The sequence below is a fragment of the Vicugna pacos genome, chromosome 10 (genome assembly GCF_048564905.1).
Source record: "Vicugna pacos chromosome 10, VicPac4, whole genome shotgun sequence".
Lineage (NCBI taxonomy): Eukaryota > Metazoa > Chordata > Mammalia > Artiodactyla > Camelidae > Vicugna > Vicugna pacos.
This window is the reverse complement of record NC_132996.1, coordinates 4,629,126-4,650,129: the sequence shown is the minus strand read 5'-3', so window position 1 is coordinate 4,650,129 and position 21,004 is coordinate 4,629,126. Positions and strand designations below refer to the sequence as shown.

At 41.8% G+C, this 21,004-nt stretch overlaps 2 protein-coding genes across 3 annotated transcripts in view; one reads left to right on the top strand and one right to left on the bottom strand.

Moving 5' to 3' along the window:
- Positions 1-21,004, bottom strand: part of PDGFD (platelet derived growth factor D) — a 221,954-nt gene that overhangs the window by 88,984 nt on the left and 111,966 nt on the right. The gene's annotated exons all lie outside the window — the stretch shown is intronic.
- Positions 18,566-20,237, top strand: DDI1 (DNA damage inducible 1 homolog 1). Its single transcript, XM_031675361.2, has one exon. The coding sequence runs from the start codon at positions 18,929-18,931 to the stop codon at positions 20,129-20,131; it is 1,203 nt and encodes a 400-aa protein (XP_031531221.2). The 5' UTR covers positions 18,566-18,928; the 3' UTR covers positions 20,132-20,237.

Here is a 21,004-nt window from a genome sequence, read left to right as displayed (position 1 = left end):
ACTCATCTCTCACTATTATAAAAAAGATCTTTCTTAAAATTAGTAATCTTCATCAACCCCAAATACTCAAACATGAAAATGTTCAATAAACAATAATAGAAGTTTGGAAGTCTTGACCTTTTCTCTCACCTGCAAGGTTTCCTGTGGGTCCCTGTCCTATGTTTTACAAAGACTTCTCCAGCTGACATTGCCTCCAACTTTCACTTATTACCCACATCAGGACACTAACTTTTGTGACGAAGAGCTGAAGTCTCATATAGCTGTACCCATTAGAGCCTTACAGAAAGTAAACGCGCAATACTTAATTGTTCTGTGTTACAGACAGGATCCTTGGCATTTGCTTAGGGGCTGTTTTGTGCAGATGCATCACGTCATTTCTGCTTCTAGAAAGGTTTGAAAACTAACTCAGTGACACCCACTGTTCTCACTGGCCAGGAATTATGGAAGAGATATTTTTATATTAAAAGATCAACAGAGTATCTTATAATGATATGGTAAGTGGGAACGGGGGGGGGGATAGCATTTCTTGGGTCAGGCACTGTGACAACAAACTTAACTTGTGCTGCTTTATTGCTTTGCTTAAAATGCTCTTTCATTTCCTGCTCTTCACTTCCCAGAGTGAAAGCTTCTGCAAAATAAAGACTTGGTCTTAAACACATGCACCCACAATGTTCATAGCAGCACTATTTACAATAGCCAAGACGTGGAAGCAACCTAAACGTCCACTGACAGATAACAGGTTAAAGAAGCTGTGGTATATTTATACAATGGAATACTACTCAGCCATAAAAAAGAATAAAAGTGCTGCATTTGTAGCAACATGGATAAACCCTGAGACCCTGGTTCTAAGTGAAGTAAGCCAGAAAGAGAAAGAAAAGTATCATATACCATTCATATGTGGAATTAAACACACAAATGAACTTATTTACAAAACAGAAACAAACCAACAGGCATAGAAACAAACTTATGGCTACGGGGAGGGGGGGCGTAAAGAGTGGGAGAGGATAAATTGGGAGCTTGAGATTTGCAGATACTAACTACTATCTATAAAATGAATAAATAACAAGTTCATACTGTATAGCACAGGAAACTATCTTCACTATCTTGTAGCAACCTATAATGAAAAAGAATATGAAAAGAAATATATGTATGTATATGTATGACTGAACTATCATGCTGTACATCAGAAATGGACACTACATTGTAAACTGACTGTACTTCCATAAAAAATTAAATTAAATTAATTAAATTAAAGACTGGGTCTCGCTCACTATTACATCAAGACCTAAGGAGGCTAATAGGCAGCTTTCAACCAATGTTTTTTGAACGAATGAAATTCAGAGAATTCTGGAAGCAAGAAACTTACCCATATTTACATACGAGGAAGCAATGCAAGAGAAGTTAGGCAATGAGTCTATTTGTTGACTTAACAGATCACCTGCTGTTTTAAACCACAATTTACAAACCCTGCAGTGAGACCTAGGACCTCTGCTCCTGCTAGACTGCTTCTACAAAGTAAGATGTCTTTGGGGGGTTTGCCCAGCTCATGTAATACACTTTTCCTTGTGAACTGTAAGCCAGGGAGTGCCAAGGTGGCCCTCACTCCTCAGGGGTCAGCAATGTTTACACCCCATCATTGGGCCCCTGGTCCCCTGCACATTCTGTCTGCTGTGGTATGCCCTTTTTCCCTCCCTTTCATGCCCCAGTGAATAAATTAATCCCTGAGCCTCCAATGCACAGCACAGTGCCTGGCACAAGGTGAGGTCCAGTAATACCTAGTTATTCAGTGATAATAAAAGGAAGAAGTCTTCCTTACAGTCAACCAAATTTTGTCACATTATGACTTACACCCATTTAACCATAAATTATGGACATTTTTATGTAGCCTTTATTATTCTGAGCAAAGTTCAATGGTAGGTATGATGGCGCACAAAATACAAAAGACATAAAACCTAACAAAGCAAGGTATGGACATGAAAAATCAAGTACATCGAACTGAATGCCAAGTCCAAAAATTAGGAGACCCTTCCTGGAGGAGAGCACTGGGAATGTTTCTAGCACTGCAGACGTGTCCGGGGGGAAGGCACCATGTGTAGTTATTAGCACCTGTCCTGAGTGTGGAAGGGGGAGAAACGGTCACACACACGTTATATTTGCCACCGTTAGTGTAAAAGAGCTAACGTGAATGAGCTTTCTTAAAGTAAGTGTGCTTGAATGGAGTGTTCTGTATGACTACTTTCTAGCTGTGCATCTTTAGGAAAAATCACCTCATCTAAGTGGCAATTGCTTCATCTGCAACGTAGTGACAATATTAACTTCTCCACGAACTGAATTATAGAGACCCCAAACAAACAAGAAACCAAATAAACAAAAAAGACATGTGGAAATGCTTTATAAAATCTAAAGCAGAAATGACAGAAATGTCATTTAGTGAAACAGACTCACAGAAAAATAACACAAAGGAATAAACAATGAATTCTAGGCAGCAAACACATCGGGAGTTCAGAGGATGAAACTTAGCCCAACTTACTGCTTCAGAGAGAATAAGTAACATATGTGATAAAATATAGAGATGGATACATATATTTCATATTCTAAATTTGGCTTTCCTGGGCGCTGTTTCCAGAAATGTTAGGTCCCAGAGCTCTTTCACGAGCTTTTTTCTAGTTAAGTCTGATATGACTGTGGCTGTTGGTGTAATACTGAAGAAATAAACCCCAAAAAGTATGATGTAGTTTTATCCATTTAATCTCCCAAAGATATTACAAATTACTTATTGATAGCTCCTAAATGAAAATAACAAATGGAAAAACTGTTCTAATCTAATAAGAATGAGATAATATGTATGACAAAGCACATACATATTAATAATGGTAATAATTATTTTATTTTATCGCAGCTGTATTTTGTTAGGTACCTTGTACAGCATCTGGGAACACAATAAATGTTTCTAGAGCATGCTGAAAAAGGTAATGGAAAACACATTTTTCCATTGAGACCTAGGATAATGACTATATCATAAGAGTAGTGAGCTTAGGATATGGTCACACTTTGTACTACCTTTTTCTCATGCCTTTATGTATAACTGCCAAGTTTCATATCTATCTTAGTATTACCCTATCGTCTGAATGCACCTGTACCACCCATGGAATCATTTCAAAAAGACAGGATGATTAATGCCAAGCTAAAGTATTGAATTCATTATGTTTTAACTTCAGTTCTGGAGATTTGTGTGTGACCTATAATTAGTGAAAGAACCAAAAGCTTGGACTAAGGGATCCATTTTTCCAGGCAAACTCTAGGGCAATGCTATTCAAAGTGCCTGTCTGCCACACAAAGAGAACCTTAAGCTTGGTTGAAAATCAACATAGTGCTTCCTTCGTCAAAAATTTCTTGCTATAAAAAACAATTTTAGCAAACTAACAATGTACTCAGCATTATAGCTAATCTACCTATGGTGCCAGGTCCTTATTTTATTGTGGACTAATAACAAAGGGTTCCTGGGAATAGCAGAGGTCCAGGGATCACGTTTGAGCTTCACTGGCCTAGGGAACATTAGAACTGGATTGATTTTCGAGTCTGACCTACTGAATCACTAGTCTAATTAGTTCGAGAGGTGTTCCAGAGCTTCCTCGCACAACACTGTTTTGAGAGAGAAAAGGGTCCTGGGGCCAGTTCTTAAGTGTCAACTTTGAGAGATTTCATTATTGTTCCAATTCTTCATCCTTCACAGGTTCCTCATTCTTTGCCATGTGACCTTCCAGCAGTCCCTCCAGAGTCAACCACTTCATTTTCCTGTCCCACTGATGCTAGACTTGGGAATATAACATGATTAAGACTGCAGAATGCAGGAAGAAGTGCTGGTGTGCCAATGCTGAGCCTAGCTAGGCCTTGTATTTATTTCTATTCACCTAGCTGTGCTTCTGCTATTGCCATGAGAAGCCTGTCAGCTACCAAGGATGAGAGACGCATGGAGCACATGTGGATCCAACCTGAATGTACGAGGCAACACCATATAAGCCTAGTCTAGGTCTGTCAAACTTCTGACCCCAGACACACGAGTGAGAATACATAATTTTTTTGTTTTTTGAGCCGCTGAGTTTTGGGATGGTTGTTACACAGCTTATTCTGCAAATAGCTAACTAATGCATATGAGGTAAACTTCCAAGAGTCAAGGTGGAGGAGAGCTGCTGAGATGGATAGTGTTGGAGAGGGTATACTCACACCCTGGCTACTGGCATGGTGGAAAATTTATGAATAAACATGTCTGTGAGCAGCACATTCAGCAGATGTTCAAAGCTCCTGATTTCAGAAGTGCTGAGAATCTCCACCAGGGCTCTGATACAAAGAAGGATCATTCTTCCTTATTTTCTTCCCCAGTGAGTATAGCAAGGAACAAAAACAGAACATTATGTAATGCACAAGGATCAGAAATTTGTTAATGAAAGAATGTTTCAAGTCAGGATATAACAGACTTTAACCATTTACTAAAGAGGAGGAATTTTAAGCTAATAACACACATATGAAAAGTTACAGTCTTCAGTTTGCCTTCTTAAAATAGTTATGCTAATTTGGCAGACTCAACTGATTTCCTACTATACTTTGTATTCTCTTTTCAAGTTCTAACTTAATGGATCCCACCAGGATAGTGCTCAAGATTGACAGCTGGACTCAACAGCTCTGAGAAAAGAACTGCATTAATTTATTCTGTGAGTAGACTGGACAAACAGGACTGATCATAGAAAATGCTTTCGTAACTATCACTTAGAGTGCTGATTTTACAGTAACATATACTTTCTGCAGCACTAAACGTGGTTCCAACCACACTTTGAGTTAAGAAAAATCTGACCTTAAAATTTACCAAAAAAAAAAAAAAAAGTGAAACAGTATTTTATCTTGGTTTCTGTTTTCACAATGGCAAGCCAAAATTCAGTGTATATTTCTGAACCTTAACAAATATTTTGTTAAATTGAGGTCTGTACACACACACACTAAATTTCCAGGCCATTTTTGTTGTGGTTAAAATTTCCTGTATACTCTTTGATACCATTTAGGTAATAACTATATATAAAAATGTAAAAACTGTTCTTACTTCTTCGAAGTTTTATTGGTTCGCACTTCCAGTTCATCAAAAATGAAAACTATGGAACAACTATCACCTGAAGGAACAACACACACACACACCTTTGATTTAGCAGCCACAACAAACGGCGGCAACTCACTTAACGAAGTGGCTACAGCCATTCTGGGGCGCTCCCCAGGGTGAAATGTTCCACTTTGTATAGCTTTGTGTATAATCAAAAACCTGCCAGAACTACGACCTTGAATATCTTCTGGAATGGGTATAATTAAATGACCAGCATCTCAGGTAAATAACAGCTTCACGATAAGCAACACAAATGTCTTCGGAGCACAGTTTTACTTATGTCTTTCTGAAATACAAATTTCTTTGCTCCGTGCATTTCAAATAGATGACCAGCCACCCTGTCTGTTCAGGAAGCTCTTGATCTCAAAGGATTCAGTCGTCCTTTAGCAATTAAGGCAAACCGTCTTCAGCTCACTCAACCCACCCAGGCAGACTTCAGTAATAATCGTGGAAATGCTCCTGCCTAGTGGGCAATATCTAAGAAGTACTGATTTTGAGCACCGGGGGAAAAAGATGGCACTGACGATTCTTTTATCGATAGTTTTATGAAAATAGTTTTTTTTTTTCAAAAAAAAAAGCGCACTACTGATCGTGGCAAATTTCACAATTTCTCCTAATGTCTAGTCTTAATATCATACAAAGACAATCCTCTGTTAAGAAAGGTCACATATCTTTTATGTGAAACACATTATATAGCCACAGACTAAGGATTATGTGACTATGATTTGGAGATTGGCTAAACAGATGCTCAGAATGATCTCTTTCAACAAAGACCTAGGATTACAGCCACTGTGGACTCTCAAATGGAATTTGACAGGTTGGCAAAATGCCTATTACAATGTACCCATTTGCTGCAGAAATTCTTTTAGAAACCATTTCCCGGGGCAGGGGGAGGGTATAGCTCAAGTGATAGAGCGCATGCTTAGCAAGCACGAGGTCCTGGGTTCCATCCCCAGTACCTCCATCAAAAAACCCCCAAAATAATGAATAGTAAATAAATAGACCTAATCACCTCCCCACCCCCCCAAAATAAAATAAATACATTTTAAAAAGAGAAATGATTGCCCTACTATGTCTAAAAGCTATATTCAGAGTCAAGTTGCCACAACCTGTGTTTTTAACATGAGCCGTATTAATATACTAATATTGCTAAGCCAAGATAAAAAAGGTGTAGAAACTTGGGACACTCTGACTAGTGTTAATATGATCCCAAATCTATTGTCAATATCCTTGCTTTTGACAGCCTCTTTTAAATTGTCATACACGTGTGGAAAAAAATTGTCACCTGCCCTATCAGTAAACAAAGGATGCTACAGCCCTCAAGCCAGCAGCCACTACGGCCGCCCCCATCAGTGCATCCTGAGAGGATTCAGGATGGAGAAAGGCAGGGTACTGGCCTTAGATGGTTAAGGTGCATTTCAAAGGAACTATTTTAATGAGCCCAGACTCTTGTATCTTCCCATACAGAGAAAAGCATGCTAAATTCATCAGCTTGAGATGTCTGGTGTTCCTTAATTCACAGTAATCATTTGATGTTCCAACTATGTGGTTTTTGTTGCAGAACTCCTAAACATCCTGGCTCCGCCCTTACCTCTTCAGAGCAGTCCCTCGGAGCTGGCTGAGAGGCTGTCTTATAGGCTCAAGTCCTGCTTTGTCCGCCAGAGAAAACATAATTCTCAACTTCTAGTTTGTGCATATTTTTTCAGTCGACTCATGTAACGTTAACTAAGACCATGAGGGAAATAATCACATGAGTTAGGAGGTTCTTTTCTTTGGGATGCTTGTGAACAAAAAGGTTTCATAATTTGGCATTTAGTCAAGAAGGAGTTTTCATCTTGGGCTATGCATTTGGATAACAAAATAGCTAAATCAAAAGAATATCCCCAATTACATGCTTAAGAATACACTTGAACATGACAATATGATACAAAGAAAAATGAAACAACGCTTTTATTCATTACCTATTATGCTGTTATTCTATCCCTATTTCACATATAAAACAAATTAGTCAGAGAATGTGAATTTTCTTCAAAGAACCACAGTAAGTCGGCTGAATTGCATATAAATAACTTGATACTTAAGTCAGTATCTCTCTAATGTTTGCTAATATTGTCAGAACAATGATACACACAAGTCCTCTGTCAAAAACGTGTATACAGATTACCTATTTGCACATATAAGTGTCAAGTCTGTATGATCTTTACTGAAGAGCTGATTTCAAGAAGCTGCGGGCAGACCGTGGAACACATCCTTAATCAAGTATCATACCACGATTGATGCTTAAAAATAAGCCCCCAAACCAACGCCAGGTGGACTGCCCAGAAGCCAACAGATTATCAACATTGAGAATCTTGTTCAAAATATAAAGACATTTATGCACGGAACTAAACGAATCAAAGTGGAGAACTGAACCTCAGGATCTCCAAAGTCCATGTCCTTAAGACCTATGTCAAACTGCCTCCATTTTATTATGGACTGTAGTTACCGAATATATAAAAGCTACACTCTCCCTGAACCTGGATCCAGGCAGCAAGCTTCTGACCGGGTCATGTGAGGGATACAGCCAGCGTGTTGACCTTTTTCTAAAATGCACATGAATTGTTTGCGAACCCAGAAGAAATGACTGAAGAAAAACCACACACAACACAATAGATACGTATGTGACCCCACCTGCCCACATTCATTTATGGTTCTTTCTCCTCAGACATTAGCACCGAGACACGATGTGGGAGCAGATGGCCTTTACCTGGGAGGGTATTCCAGGAAGCCCACGTGAGAAGTGAATACACCGAGACAAAGCAGGGAGAAAATCTAGTGAACACATTATTGCCGTGGGCCACCACGGTTAAAACCTCTGAGGAACCGAGTGGAATGTACCTAAGAACTGCCCCACAGAAAGATGGAGATGTTAGGATATTGATCCACCAAATCCCATCTTTCGCTGCTTGTGAATTCTTCCCGGGGGCAGTAAAGCCCCAGCACTTCCAGGCTGAGGAGGTCTGAGCAAGCGCCCCAGAGGCATGGAAACCAAGACCCAGGGGCACGGGGAATGGGGAGCTACCAGCATTTACAGAAACGCAAACCTGGGCGCGCTGAGGTGAGCTGGGGCAGCAACAGTAACCCCTTCACAAGTACCAGCATCACAAAATCACTGTCTATTCAGCAGGGCTGTCTTTCTAAAGCACCAATAAACCATCGCAGCAAAGGTAAAGCCTTTCTGAATCTGCTTTCCTCGTCTCCCCCTTCTCTCTCGGACCCGCCCTCATCATCTGACTGTCAGGTCCCACATGGACTCTCTACAGAGGCCCTGAGATGCTCACTGTGTCTTTGCCCCGGAAGCCAGTGCAGCAGGTGGGGAGCTAGGGCAGGTAGAGTGTGTTCCTACTGCTCCTCCTAATTCTGCTTTCATTCTAGACTCAGTGGCTGTCACTGTCTTCTCCGGACCCCTACCTGGCTGAATACTGTGTTAGAAGAGGTTGGTCTCAGTCCACGAAGTGCCGTTATATGCATGGTTCTCTGCAATGCCTCTCAAGGTGAGGCTTTCTTTGGATTCTTGCCTTCCTATTTGGATCCTAACCTATGCCAGCCTGAAAGGAAGCCTGCGCCTTGGCCACACATTCAAAGCATCAGAGACTTAATTTTTTCTAATAGTCTCAAAAGTGAGGTTCCTGCATCTCAAGATGCATTGGCAAGAGCGGACAAAAAGTAGTAGACTTTCTATTTGTATTTATTTTACCTGATTCATATGACATATCTATCCTTTTATGTTTCAGGTCATACAGAGCCACATAGAGTTTTAAAATATACACATATTGAGAATCTGATGAAAGCTTCTTGTTTCTTTTTAATTAATGAGGTGCACCATCGACAAAGTCTGAAGGCCCTGCTCCGAGAGGTTGCAACTGTTGCCGCATGGCCACGTGCTCAGTGACCTCTGTCAAAGAGCAGTTCTTCAGAGGTGCTTCTACATGGCTGTTACCAATCGTCCCGAGGAGCCCCCAGGTTTGCAAACCCCTTGGCCTCGTGGTGACACTGTCTAGGCCAGATGATTCGGGGCATTCCCTCTGAGAGTGATTTATTCAGCCCCAAAATTTGCTCTGAGGGTTAATAAAAAGGGCCTTTGAGGAAGGGAAGCAGAATGAGGCTGTCTCATTCGCTCCATAATACATGACCATCTACAAGAATGATTCCAAATCATAATTTCTGGGAAAGACCATACTTACGTTCTTGGCCTCAGCCTCAACAGTCTGGCTGCCTACTAGCTTGACTGACTTCACGACACTTTTAATTCTGGTGAACAGATTGTCTTTTCATTACGTTCTGTCGGCTCAATAATTCTGCAAGCACCTTCCAAGCAGAGCCTTGCTGTCTACTTCCTTTAACCTTGGGAGAACATCTCACAGACCACTATGGTTAAAAACGACACTAAATTAATTGTTGAAATAACGCACGATGAATGGATTTACTTTCAGGTTCTGAAGGGGTTTTGAAACAGATCAGTGGCCAAATCTTGATGCTATCCTGGGCAGCCTGGAGTGCAAGGCTGAAGAGAGCAGTGACCCAACTCTAAGACCCCAAGAGCACCCTGTCTTAGTCAATAACCTACATATCACCTTCGGGACTTAGAAATCCCATCATCTCTTACCAACTCTTCCAGGTTGTTCATTATCGCTTCTACTCAGAGGAGGGAAAAAGTAGCTTACTTCAGAAGAGTGCTTTACCATTTACAGGACAAATTCAAATCATCCATTAAGCCCACACCCAAATCCTATAAAAACAGATCATTGTTATCACCCCCATTTCATATAAGAGGAGAACGAGGCTCAGAGAAATGAATGCTTTGCCTAAGGGCATTCAGATGACAAGGGACGAGTCCAGGGAACATGAACTCTACTTTTTTGACTTTGAAGCCACAACAGGGTTTTATCTTACCGATGTGTGTATCTTACCCGGGTGTGTGTGTGTGTGTGTGTGTGTGTGCGTGTGTGTGTGGTTTATCTGACTGCTTTCCTGGCACTACAGATACAGAATACTGTTGTTTCATGCAAGGTTAGAACAGCGTATCTTGATTACATTTCTGATACTAGTGTTTGAAGATACTTGTACTCTGTTGATGTTTTCTGGTCACAGAACAGAACTCATAGCCTTCTTTGTAAGAAGTGATTCACTTAGAACCTACTTGACTATAAATACAGCATAAATTCTTTTTCTCTCATGGGGGTATCTTGGATCCAGAATAAGCCTCATTTCAGAGGAAGAGTTCAGTATCAGAAAGGAATGATCTACCTAGGACTATAAAAGAGAAGGTGGAGATCTGAGGCTAACTGCTGGATAAATCTGCCCCATAACCATCCCAGCAAACACAAATTACACCACCTACCCGAAACTGCCATTGCCTTTTTATTGAGGCTGGAGCTAACGATTCTGTCTGGTTTAAACTTTTCTATAAAGAAATCGTTTCAGCCCAATTTTAATATCAGAAGCCAGGACTGTCAGTGGGGCTCCACTTTCTGATGTCAATCTAATGCCAGTCTATTTCATGTTGCAGAAGCAGTAATTTATGAGTTATCCTTAGAACATCTGGTCCAGTGTCTCTCAACCACAGACATGAAGGGCCCACCACAATTCTACATTCTAGATGAAAAACACTGCAGCAAGAACACGAACGCAAACCACATGTTTGTTCAAGATTAACAGTGATTTAAATCGCTTTGAAGAAAAATAAGGAAAGAGAAAAATAAAAGACTCAAAAAAAAAAAACCAGTTCTGTTAGGGTTGCCAAAGACATTTCAGTTCTGTTTCATTTATAGTTTGTCAAGAAAAAAAAAAATCAACGATCGTGTCTTCTTTTCCTTCAACATCAGGAACTGGGTGTCTGATTTTGAAAGGCAGGGTATGTGGTTTCCCTGATTAGTTCTTGCTGTTTGGAGACCGAAGAGACACAACTCATGTTCTGTGAACGGGCAGCCCTGAAATATGTTACCAATATATGAGGAAACAAGAGCATATCAGCAGGTAAGTGCATTTTATGAGCTGAGTGAAACAGAGTATGGAAGTTGAATGGAGATGATGATGGAATAGAGGATGGATGTGGGAGTTCCATGTTTCTCGGAACAGCCAGCCTGTGGAGATATTAACACTCCGGAACCACACTGATGATAAAAAGGACAAGGCTCTGGACCTGACATCACTTAGATGGCTTAAGAAAGAATGCTCCTTCAAACTGGGCTGCTGAACTGAATCTACCTGAGAAAAACAGAAAGTAAGTTAACTTATCTTTCACTTGCTATTTTTTAATTGCAGCTTTTGTTTCTCAGGCTTTCTCGTTTTCATGGTTGGAATACAATTAAATTCTTACAGACAGATGGACTTTAGTCATGCTAATTACCATGGTGACCAATTAACTCAGCTGCTGTTTAGAACAGAGCAGACTGCATAAACAGCAACCTGGAAATCGCGTCTTTTAGAAGACGGTTGTAGAAACATCACCTGTCATGCATATAATTCACAGAATATCCAAATGACCATGCAGTTGTGGTCCAATGGCTTCCTTAGTAACTTGGTATCTTCTCCATGTACCTCTGCCCTATCAGGAAACGTACATCCACTCAATGTGACTCAGAGTGTCACCATAAGTGAAGTGACTTGCCATGTAACTAGCCTTTGGGACGGCATGACTGGCGGCTGGAGGGATCATCAGATCCAGCCCATTTGGGCAGACTGCGTGCTAGGTCTGTACCCTGCGTCATGTATCTCGTGTGTCAGAAGTGAATCTATGCGAACAATGTAAAAACTGGTCGCTTTTAGAAAGTCTTGCATTGAATTATGTGCGTGGTACCATCAACACCTTAAAAATTAAAATATGATCTCCATTAATCATATACATTCATATTAAAAGTGTGTACAAGGACTTTCAGAAATTTATGATGCATCTTCTGTTTATAACTGAAATATCTCCACAGGCTGGAGAGGAACGTAAGCTAAGACTGACAGGCTATGCAACGCCAAAGTCTTGAAGGAATCATCACTAACTGTAAAGCAGATGAAGGTGATCTGAGAGAAAGGCCTATACAGATTTCAATCCGGGCCCTTTTTAAGAAAGCTAGACTATTATCCCCTCCCTAGTCCTCCCTGCCCTAGTCCTACCATCCTACTGCATCCATTTGGTAATGACACCTACAAGGGAAGAAAATAAATGATAAAATATACGTGTGTATGTGAGAGGAGAAAGGAATCAAGTCCGTGGTATGATGCTTCAAGGAAAGGACTGTTGCTACAACTCAGGTAAAATTTAATTCGCTGCGTGCAAATCATACGTCCAGGCTGAACTCAATGGCACTTTGACCAGTGAGTTTTCAGCAAAGTCCTATCCACCCCCTTTACCCCCCGATCCAAGCAAGTCACCTTATCTCCTCTAAGCAAGCACAGAATTTTATTTACACATCTATCATGACTCTTGTTATTTCTATTGCATGAAATAACTCGAAGTGCATGAGTTTTCTCTGGCCTCCATATCTTCATCTTTGGAGGAAAGTGACTTCCATTCATCTTTCTGTCTGTCCTCAAAGCCCCCAGGCCACTGACTTGCTCATGGGAACTGGTCATTAAATATTTACTATAAGAAATTACTAACATATTTCTGAGCTCATCTCCAAATGGTAGAAACTAAACAAATCTGTAACTTTCCAAATATACATAATTTTGGGGTAACTAATTGGACCAAGCCGAGACACTTCCACTGGGTTCCCACTAGGACTGACTTTACAGGAAGGACCAAGCAGAAAAGTATAAAAAACACAAGTAAATCAGAACTATTAAAGTGTACCTAAACTTATAAATAGATGTCACTGGCATTTCTAAACTATAGTGACCGTTTTTGAGTTGATGACTACAAGTCACTATAAAAGAGTAAACAGTAAAAAAGGGTTTGAATGATTTTCCTCAATCACAGTTGAATTCAAAACATAAGACCCTATTATCATTCTTTTTTCTCCTCCTTTTTCAGTTTTATTAGGTAGAATTACTACAGTTTGACTGCACACACACATTACACTGCATGTAAATACATATACACAGTATACTGCCCACTTGTTTTTCAGTTTACAGATATGTACTAATTATTGTTTCTAAGAACAGATTAGATCTTTAGCTTTTTAAGCTTACATAGTCATCAAAGGAATAAAGCCAACTACAAAATAAGAATCAACAGAATGCCGTAATCCAACCATAGAGGACCATCAGATGTGCTTATACATATTCAAGAAATCAAAATAATAATTTGTTCATTTGTGTCCTCATTATTAGTTATTATTTTTTAGATTCCTCATATAAATGATGTCAAATGGTATTTTTCTTTCTCTTTCCAGCCCACTTCACTTAGAATGACAATCTGCAGGTCCATCCATATTGCAGCAAATGGCATTATTTTATTCTTTTTTATGGCTGAGTAGTGTTCCATTGTGTACATTACCACATCTTCTTTATCCAGTCATCTGTTGATGGACATTTGGGTTGTTTCCATGTCTTGGCTATTGTAAATAGTGCTGTTATAAACATTGGGGTGCATGTGTCTTTTTGAATTTTATTTTTCTCCAGATATTTGCCTAGGAGTGGATTGCTGGATCACATGATAAGTCTATTTTCAGTTTTTTAAGAAACCGCCATACTGTCCTCCATAGTGGCTGCACCAAACTGCATTCCACCAACAGTGCAGGAGGGTCCCCCTTTCTCCACACACTCTCCAGCATTTATCATTTGTGGACTTTTGAATGATGGCCATTCTGGCTGGTGTGAGGTGATACCTCACTATAGTTTTGATCTGCATTTCTCTGACAATTAGCGATGCTGAGCATTTTATCATGTGCCTATTAGCCACTTGTATGTCTTCATTGGAGAATTGCTTGTTTAGATCTTCTGCCCATTTTTGGATTGGGTTGCTTGTTTCTTTGATATTAAGGTGTATAAGCTGTTTGTATATTTTGGAAATTAGTCCCTTGTCAGTCACATCATCTGCAAATACCTTCTCCCATTCTGTAGGTTGTCTTTTCATTTTGTTGATGGTATCCTTAGCGGTGCAAAAGCTTTTAAGTTTAATTAGATCCCATTTATTTTTGCTTTTATTTCCAACACTTCAGAAGCTGCTTCAAAAAATATATTGCTGAAATCCTATTATTATTCTTAATACTATTTTGTGTTATGTGGTTATTCTCCCCACAGCAAGAATAGGAAAACGAAAACATCCCTTACCTATGGTACATTGAAAGTTAAAAAACAAGTAACTATCAGCCCGCAAGGTCATAAATTACTTTTATCCTGTTTTTCATTTGTTACACTATATTTAATCTATAAATGTCTCTCTCACAAATTATAAGTAATCTTCGAACTTTCAATAAACAAGTGTGCACCTCATAGATCAGAAGGCTTTTTATATTCTGAAGACACTGGAAGAGACCACAAAGCACAAAATCACAGCAGCAGACTTTCTTAAAGATGAATAAACACACACACATGTATATCTAGATTTGGAAAGTACATATTTGGAAAACACTGAAACTTATGAAGATATTGTATCGTTCTTAACATGCAATATGTAACTTAAAATGCATCTTTTTTCCTATTAAATGCTAAAACAATAATCCATAAAATAAACTAGTAAATAAAGGCATGATAAAAATGCTCCCTGCTGGAAAGTACATTCTTTCAAATGCATTCTCAGAGTAATTGAAAACATGTCCTGCCTGTGCACTTACACTGTCTCTCCAGGCACGTGTGTGTGCATGTGCACGTGTGCACCCATGTGTGGGTCTTCTGTCCGGATTACTTACTTTTCTTTCAATGAAGAAAAACCACTAGTTGAGTTCTCATCAGGCTGATACAGACTCAATTCTCAGGTCTTGTAAGTTTCTTCAATTACATATGTACATATTTATTTAAGAGGTCTTATCACGGGCTTTAAGCGTCAAAGATGAGCAATACTAAATCTTTCTGTATAGAGGAAACCTCCAAACAAACTAATAGAAGCTCGAACTTCCATTAGAGTATTTTAATGTGTCTTAAATAATTAACTGTCTGAAAAAATAAACGTTATTCATTAGTGAGAATTCTGATTCAACATACTGTACTGCAAAAAGAAAAACAGTGAAAAAATTAGGTGTTTAACCTATGAATAAAGCTTTAAAAATTCTGTATCTTCCCCGCAGTTGCACTGAAAATCTCAAGTGATGATTTAAATGCTTAATAAGCCTCAGTTACACTTAATCTTTAAAGTGATACCAGGCATGTGTTTAAAGGAAGGAATCAAAATACAGCAAGTTAATATATTTGCTTAATGTGGTTTAATTATTGTATATGCTATATAATAACATTTATGCAGCCCTATTGTTTTTTTTTTCCACATTAAGTTTTTATAAAGAAGCCAATTATGAAAAGTAGCATTGTGGATTTACTGCAAGAAATAACTTTGGAGTTATTTACTTGGCCAGTATGAAATCAGTGTCATCTTTTCTATTTTCTGGGTATTTAGACTTTACAATGAGAACTGGTATTTCTGAGCGATAGCCCTGAGACCTTGCAGGAGTCTTACTTATCAAAGAAAGATTCAATTATGTTCCTAACATTGTACTTACCAGGGAAGAAAAGTAAGGGAACATACTTCACAAACCTCCTGAAGGAAAGTTGCAGTAACCTTCAGTTACCCAGCTTCGCACACCTAGATAATTCAGGTCTCCCATTTCTAAGTGATCTGTGCAATAAGGATTTATGGTACAAGACCATTTTACATGGAGGATTATTTTGATCTACTCCCAATGATCCCCAACTTTATTACAGAATCAGAAGAAGTTTTTAATTAAAATTTTCAGGTAAGAGAATTAGACATGTGGTATTTGAATCACCAGGAATGCTGAGTAAAATGAAAGAATCCTGCAATAACTGAAGGACTGAACACCCCCGGGAGGCTGGGTTTATCTTTTCAGACTCCAGGCTGCTTTGCAACAGAGGTTTACGGGCTGGATGGGTGGCTGGGCTGGAGAATCTGAAGGCTGCCCGCCAATCCTGACATCCTGGGATCTATGGAATGATGACAGTTAACTGGCCAGACCTTGAGCCTCTCTGCCTTCCATTGTGTGTTCTCAGTACAGGGTGAAATAGTAAAAAGCACACAAATGCAAAATGCCACCAAAAGTAAAGAATCACTACAAGATCCTAAAACATACTCCATAAAACTTAATTATGTTCAGTATCAAGGCATTGATGAAAAAGGATGTTAGCTGCTTTGTCAATCCTGAATTCTTGCTTGCTCCCCTCTACCCCTCCACACACAAAAAAATCTTGTTCTACAAAGATTATTTTATCCACTGTTTTTCAAAAAAAAAAAAAAAAACCCCAAACCCTAGTGTTATCTCCCTGACTTACTAAGATTCGAAGGATCACTGTCCAAAGCTGGTTGGGGTCGGGTGGAAGGAACACCAACATTCCCAGGGGCTCCTTAGCAGAGTAATTTGCATACGACAGGTCTTACATTACAGTTACTCCCAAACTCAGGAGAAACCATCAAGTGAAAGATAGTTCTAAATAACTCACAGTCTTCCTGTAGAAACAGGTAAGGTTTTCCCCCTTAAATTTTTTTCTTTTTTTTTTTTTACAAAATCCTCCTTATCATGAAGTGCTGCCTTTCCAGTTAAAGATTCCAAGCCACGCCATCTTCTCTGCCTTAGTTCTCCACTCTGGCCACCCCCAGGTGGCTGACTTCTCTCTCTAACACTTTCAGGGAGGCTTCCCTGCCCAACAGCCCTCTCCATATTCTGTATCTGTTCTGCAGATACGACTAATTTCTCCCACGTTCTGCCAGCTTCGGTGATACTTTCTTAACCTTTCAGCTTGTGTGTGTATGTGCGTCCTCTGTTTTAGACTGTGAGCTCCTTTAAGGGCAAAGCCTGTATTTCCCATTATTCATGTGTATCCCCGAAACTTAGCTTGAGCTTCACACACACTGGGCAGTCAGTCAGCATTTCCAGTGTAAATGAATACGAGTATGAAACACTATGATAATTAGAGCAATAAGTGAAATACTGTTTTCCCTCTGAGACACATGAGAACCAGGAGCCCCCAAAAGAATTCTTTAGGCTGATGCAAGATCCTTCTCTACGTACTGGTGCAGGACTTCTGACAAAATCTGAAATAAGCAGAGGGGACGAGGCAGAAGATGTTGACTATCTTTTGGGTCATAAGAAAAACATATATGGGAAGACGAAGCTAAGAAAGCTTGAGCTCTTTACAGGACGAAACACACTGTGATATAAAACAAGACAAAACAAAACAAGACGGGCACTCAAGGATGTCTACCTCATCTCCATTTGCCCTGAAGGACCACTTTACCCTTGTCCTGTGAGCCTCCACTCTGGTGTGGGGTGGGGGCTGTGCCCTAGGGTCAGGGAGGGAGGCATATTGGCCTCCAGTGTGGCACTCACCATGCATTTCACTACAGGACTGATGCCCAGCTGGTCCTCTCATGGTTCCTGTCACTCACCCACCCAAGGTAATCGCCTATTTCCAACCAGTCTCCGGTCTTAGAGACCCTCCGTGGCTTGTTCTGCACTCCCCACATCCAGTGGGGAAATACATCCTGTCCATTCTAGTCAAGAAACACTATTCCGCACTGCTTCGTAGGTTTTCATTTTCTCACAACAGCTCCCTCTTTGAGCCACTGAGAGAGCCTGTACCTGACCCTTCTGTTACCTCACATGTCTTCCGTATGTTGCAAGAAACCTCTTTCTTAAATCAGTTAAACACAACAAACATCACAAGGACCTGCTTCAGATCTTTCCCGCTTTTCCTTCCCTCTTCCTTTTTTTCTCTTTTCTCTCTCCTCTTTTTTCTAGGGGTGGAGAGGGGGATTCTTGATGATTGATATTTAAATTCCTTGGGTTCATCTATGACTCCCTATAAACTGGCTCCAATCATTTTTCTCCAGCTTCACATCCTGCCACTCAAACGCATAGGCAAGTTTCTCCTATTACACTTACTGTCTGACATTTCTCTGGGCATAACAGCATTTGTCACGAATTCTTTATTTGCACATACAATTAATTCTTTTTTGTCAGGAGTGACCCTCACCACTTTTCACATGGAACACCCTCAGCCTTCAGCATCACCTGTCTCCTCCCTAAAGACACGTCCTCTGTCCTGTCCGATCCCCCAGTGTGCTGAACGTCTTTGCAAACGTGCTTCGTGATGTCCCCATTTTCCATCAGTCCCTCCCCAGCGTGCGAGATCCAGGTCTGACCTCTCTCTTACGCTAAGCACACAGCCTGACACTTGCCCTGCAGGAAACAAGCACTCACTGTTTGCCGGATAAGTAAAAGCACACGGCATCCAGTTCTCAGAGGAACAAAATGAACGTTAATATGTCGTTCAGTTAGAGCGGAAACGATGTTTTTCAGACCATGGGTTAAACAGGCTTCGAGGGGCCAGCCTTGGAACCCAATGGGCTCAAGTGACTTTGTTCCTATGGCGACGGGCATTCTCAGCTCCGAGCAGCGCACGCACCACTGGACTCTGGAACACGACGCGCGCCCTCAAGGTTCCCCGAGGCCGAGCTGCGGGCACCGAGCCTGGCAGGCGGCCCCCGGCCCGGTGCGTGGCTGCGCCTCCCTGAGAGGTGAATGAACCTTAAAGAAGACACCAAGTCGTGAGGAGCAGCCGAGCCACCAGCGGAGACCAGCTGCAGGCGGCCAGCGCACAGCCCAATGCCCCCCGCCCACCCGGCCCGGCTGGGCCCGTGCCATGCTGCTCACTGTGTACTGCGTGCGGAGGGACCTCTCCGAGGCCACCTTCTCTCTCCAGGTCAGCCCCGACTTCGAGCTCCACAGCTTCCGTGCCCTCTGTGAGCTCGAGTCTGGCATCCCCGCCGAGGAGCTCCAGGTCATCTTCATGGAGCGGCTCCTCACCGACGGTCACTGCTCCCTGGGCTCCTACGGCCTCAAAGACGGCGACATGGTAGTTCTACTGCAGAAGGAGGACGCGGGGCGGACCGCCAGCCTGCCTCAAACGGACTTCCCCGGCACCGCCGTGCCGGGCACGTCCAGCCCCCGGCACCGGCACCAGCACCAGCACCAGCACCAGCACCAGCGCGCAAAGGCGGCGCAGCGGGCCCGCGGCCTGGGCTCCGGCGGGAAGGCGACGTCGGCGCAGGGGCTGGACAGCCCGGCCCTGATCCGAAGCATGCTCCTCTCCAACCCGCACGACCTGTCGCTGCTGAAGGAGCGCAACCCCACCTTGGCCGAAGCCCTGCTCAGCGGAAACCTGGAGACCTTTTCTCAGGTCCTGATGGAGCAGCAGAGGGAACGGGCGCTGAGAGAGCACGAGCGACTTCGCCTCTATTCTGCCGACCCATTCGATTTGGAAGCTCAGGCCAAAATAGAGGAAGAAATCCGGCAGCAGAACATCGAGGAAAACATGAACATAGCGATGGAAGCGGCTCCGGAGAGCTTCGGACAGGTGGCCATGCTCTACATCAGCTGCAAAGTGAACGGACATCCTCTGAAGGCCTTCGTGGACTCGGGCGCCCAGATGACCATCATGAGCCAAGCTTGCGCCGAGAGATGCAACATAATGCGGCTGGTGGACCGACGGTGGGCCGGCATTGCTAAAGGCGTGGGCACGCAGAAGATCATCGGCCGGGTTCATCTGGCTCAGATCCAGATCGAAGGCGATTTCTTACAGTGCTCTTTCTCTATACTGGAGGAGCAGCCCATGGACATGCTTCTGGGGCTCGACATGCTCAGGACACATCAGTGTTCCATCGACCTGAAGAAAAACGTGCTGCTGATCGGCACCACTGGCACACAGACTTACTTTCTTCCCGAGGGCGAGCTACCTCCCTTTGCGAGGCTGGTAAGCGGAACTGGGCGGGAAGAGTCTTCAGACAAGGAGGCAGCGGACACTATGAAACACTCAGCCATGGATTCAGGACGAAGAAAGCGTTGAGATAGGTTATATATGCCACCACCTTGAGGGAGTCTCGGGTTTCGGGAAATTATAAGGCATGAGCTCACTGGCAATGTAATCATTAAAAACATCAGTACCAAGTAAACCTGGCCTTGGCACTAAGTTCTCAGAGCCGTCACTGCGTGAATTGTGATGGCTTGTTCTTAGCCCCTCCATGTCCCTGACCCAAAACCCACTGAACCGTGCCCTGGGAAGGCTCCCCAGGTGATTTCCAAATAACCCATGAAAGGGAAACCAGCCTCTTCAGACACACTGTCCTATGAGGTTAGAGGGTGGTTTGTCCAAACCTGTGGCTGTTTTGCAGAATTCCCTGGGGAAAAAAAGCCACTGCGACAGATGCTGCAACGCACCCACACAGAATTCTTTTAAGTCAGCACTAGCAATTTCAGAGAAATATGTTTACTTGCACAGATTCTGTTTTCTTTAGTAAAGGTATTAGAAATGCTTGGTCAATCACATTCTTGACTTGATTAATACTGACAAATGTCTGTTTTGGACAGAATTAAGGGCCAGTTTCCTCAGATTTTCCATCTTCCCTTCCTCTGGCCTCCCCTGAAGTCACGCTCACTGTAATCCACTCCTAAAAAGACTCTTTCTGCCATACTTGAGGAAGTTGATTTTATTTCTTCTAGGATGTCCTAAAATAATTTCCTCTCTTCTCTGCATTCAAAGAAGCTCTGGTTGTAAAAGAAGAGCAATCAAGTAGATTTATTATTTTTTCTAATATCATGCTTCTTGGGAGCCTAGTGGTTGTACTGGGGCAGGACTGGGAGGTAAAGGCGGGCAGTAGTCCAGGTCCCCAAATGGTCTTTCTGGTCCTGCTTTCTGTATTAAGCTGCTGCATAAATATTG

Coding starts and splice junctions, on each gene's coding strand:
- DDI1 (XM_031675361.2), top strand. CDS start 18,929: ATGCTGCTCACTGTGTACTGCGTGCGGAGGGACCTCTCCGAGGCCACC.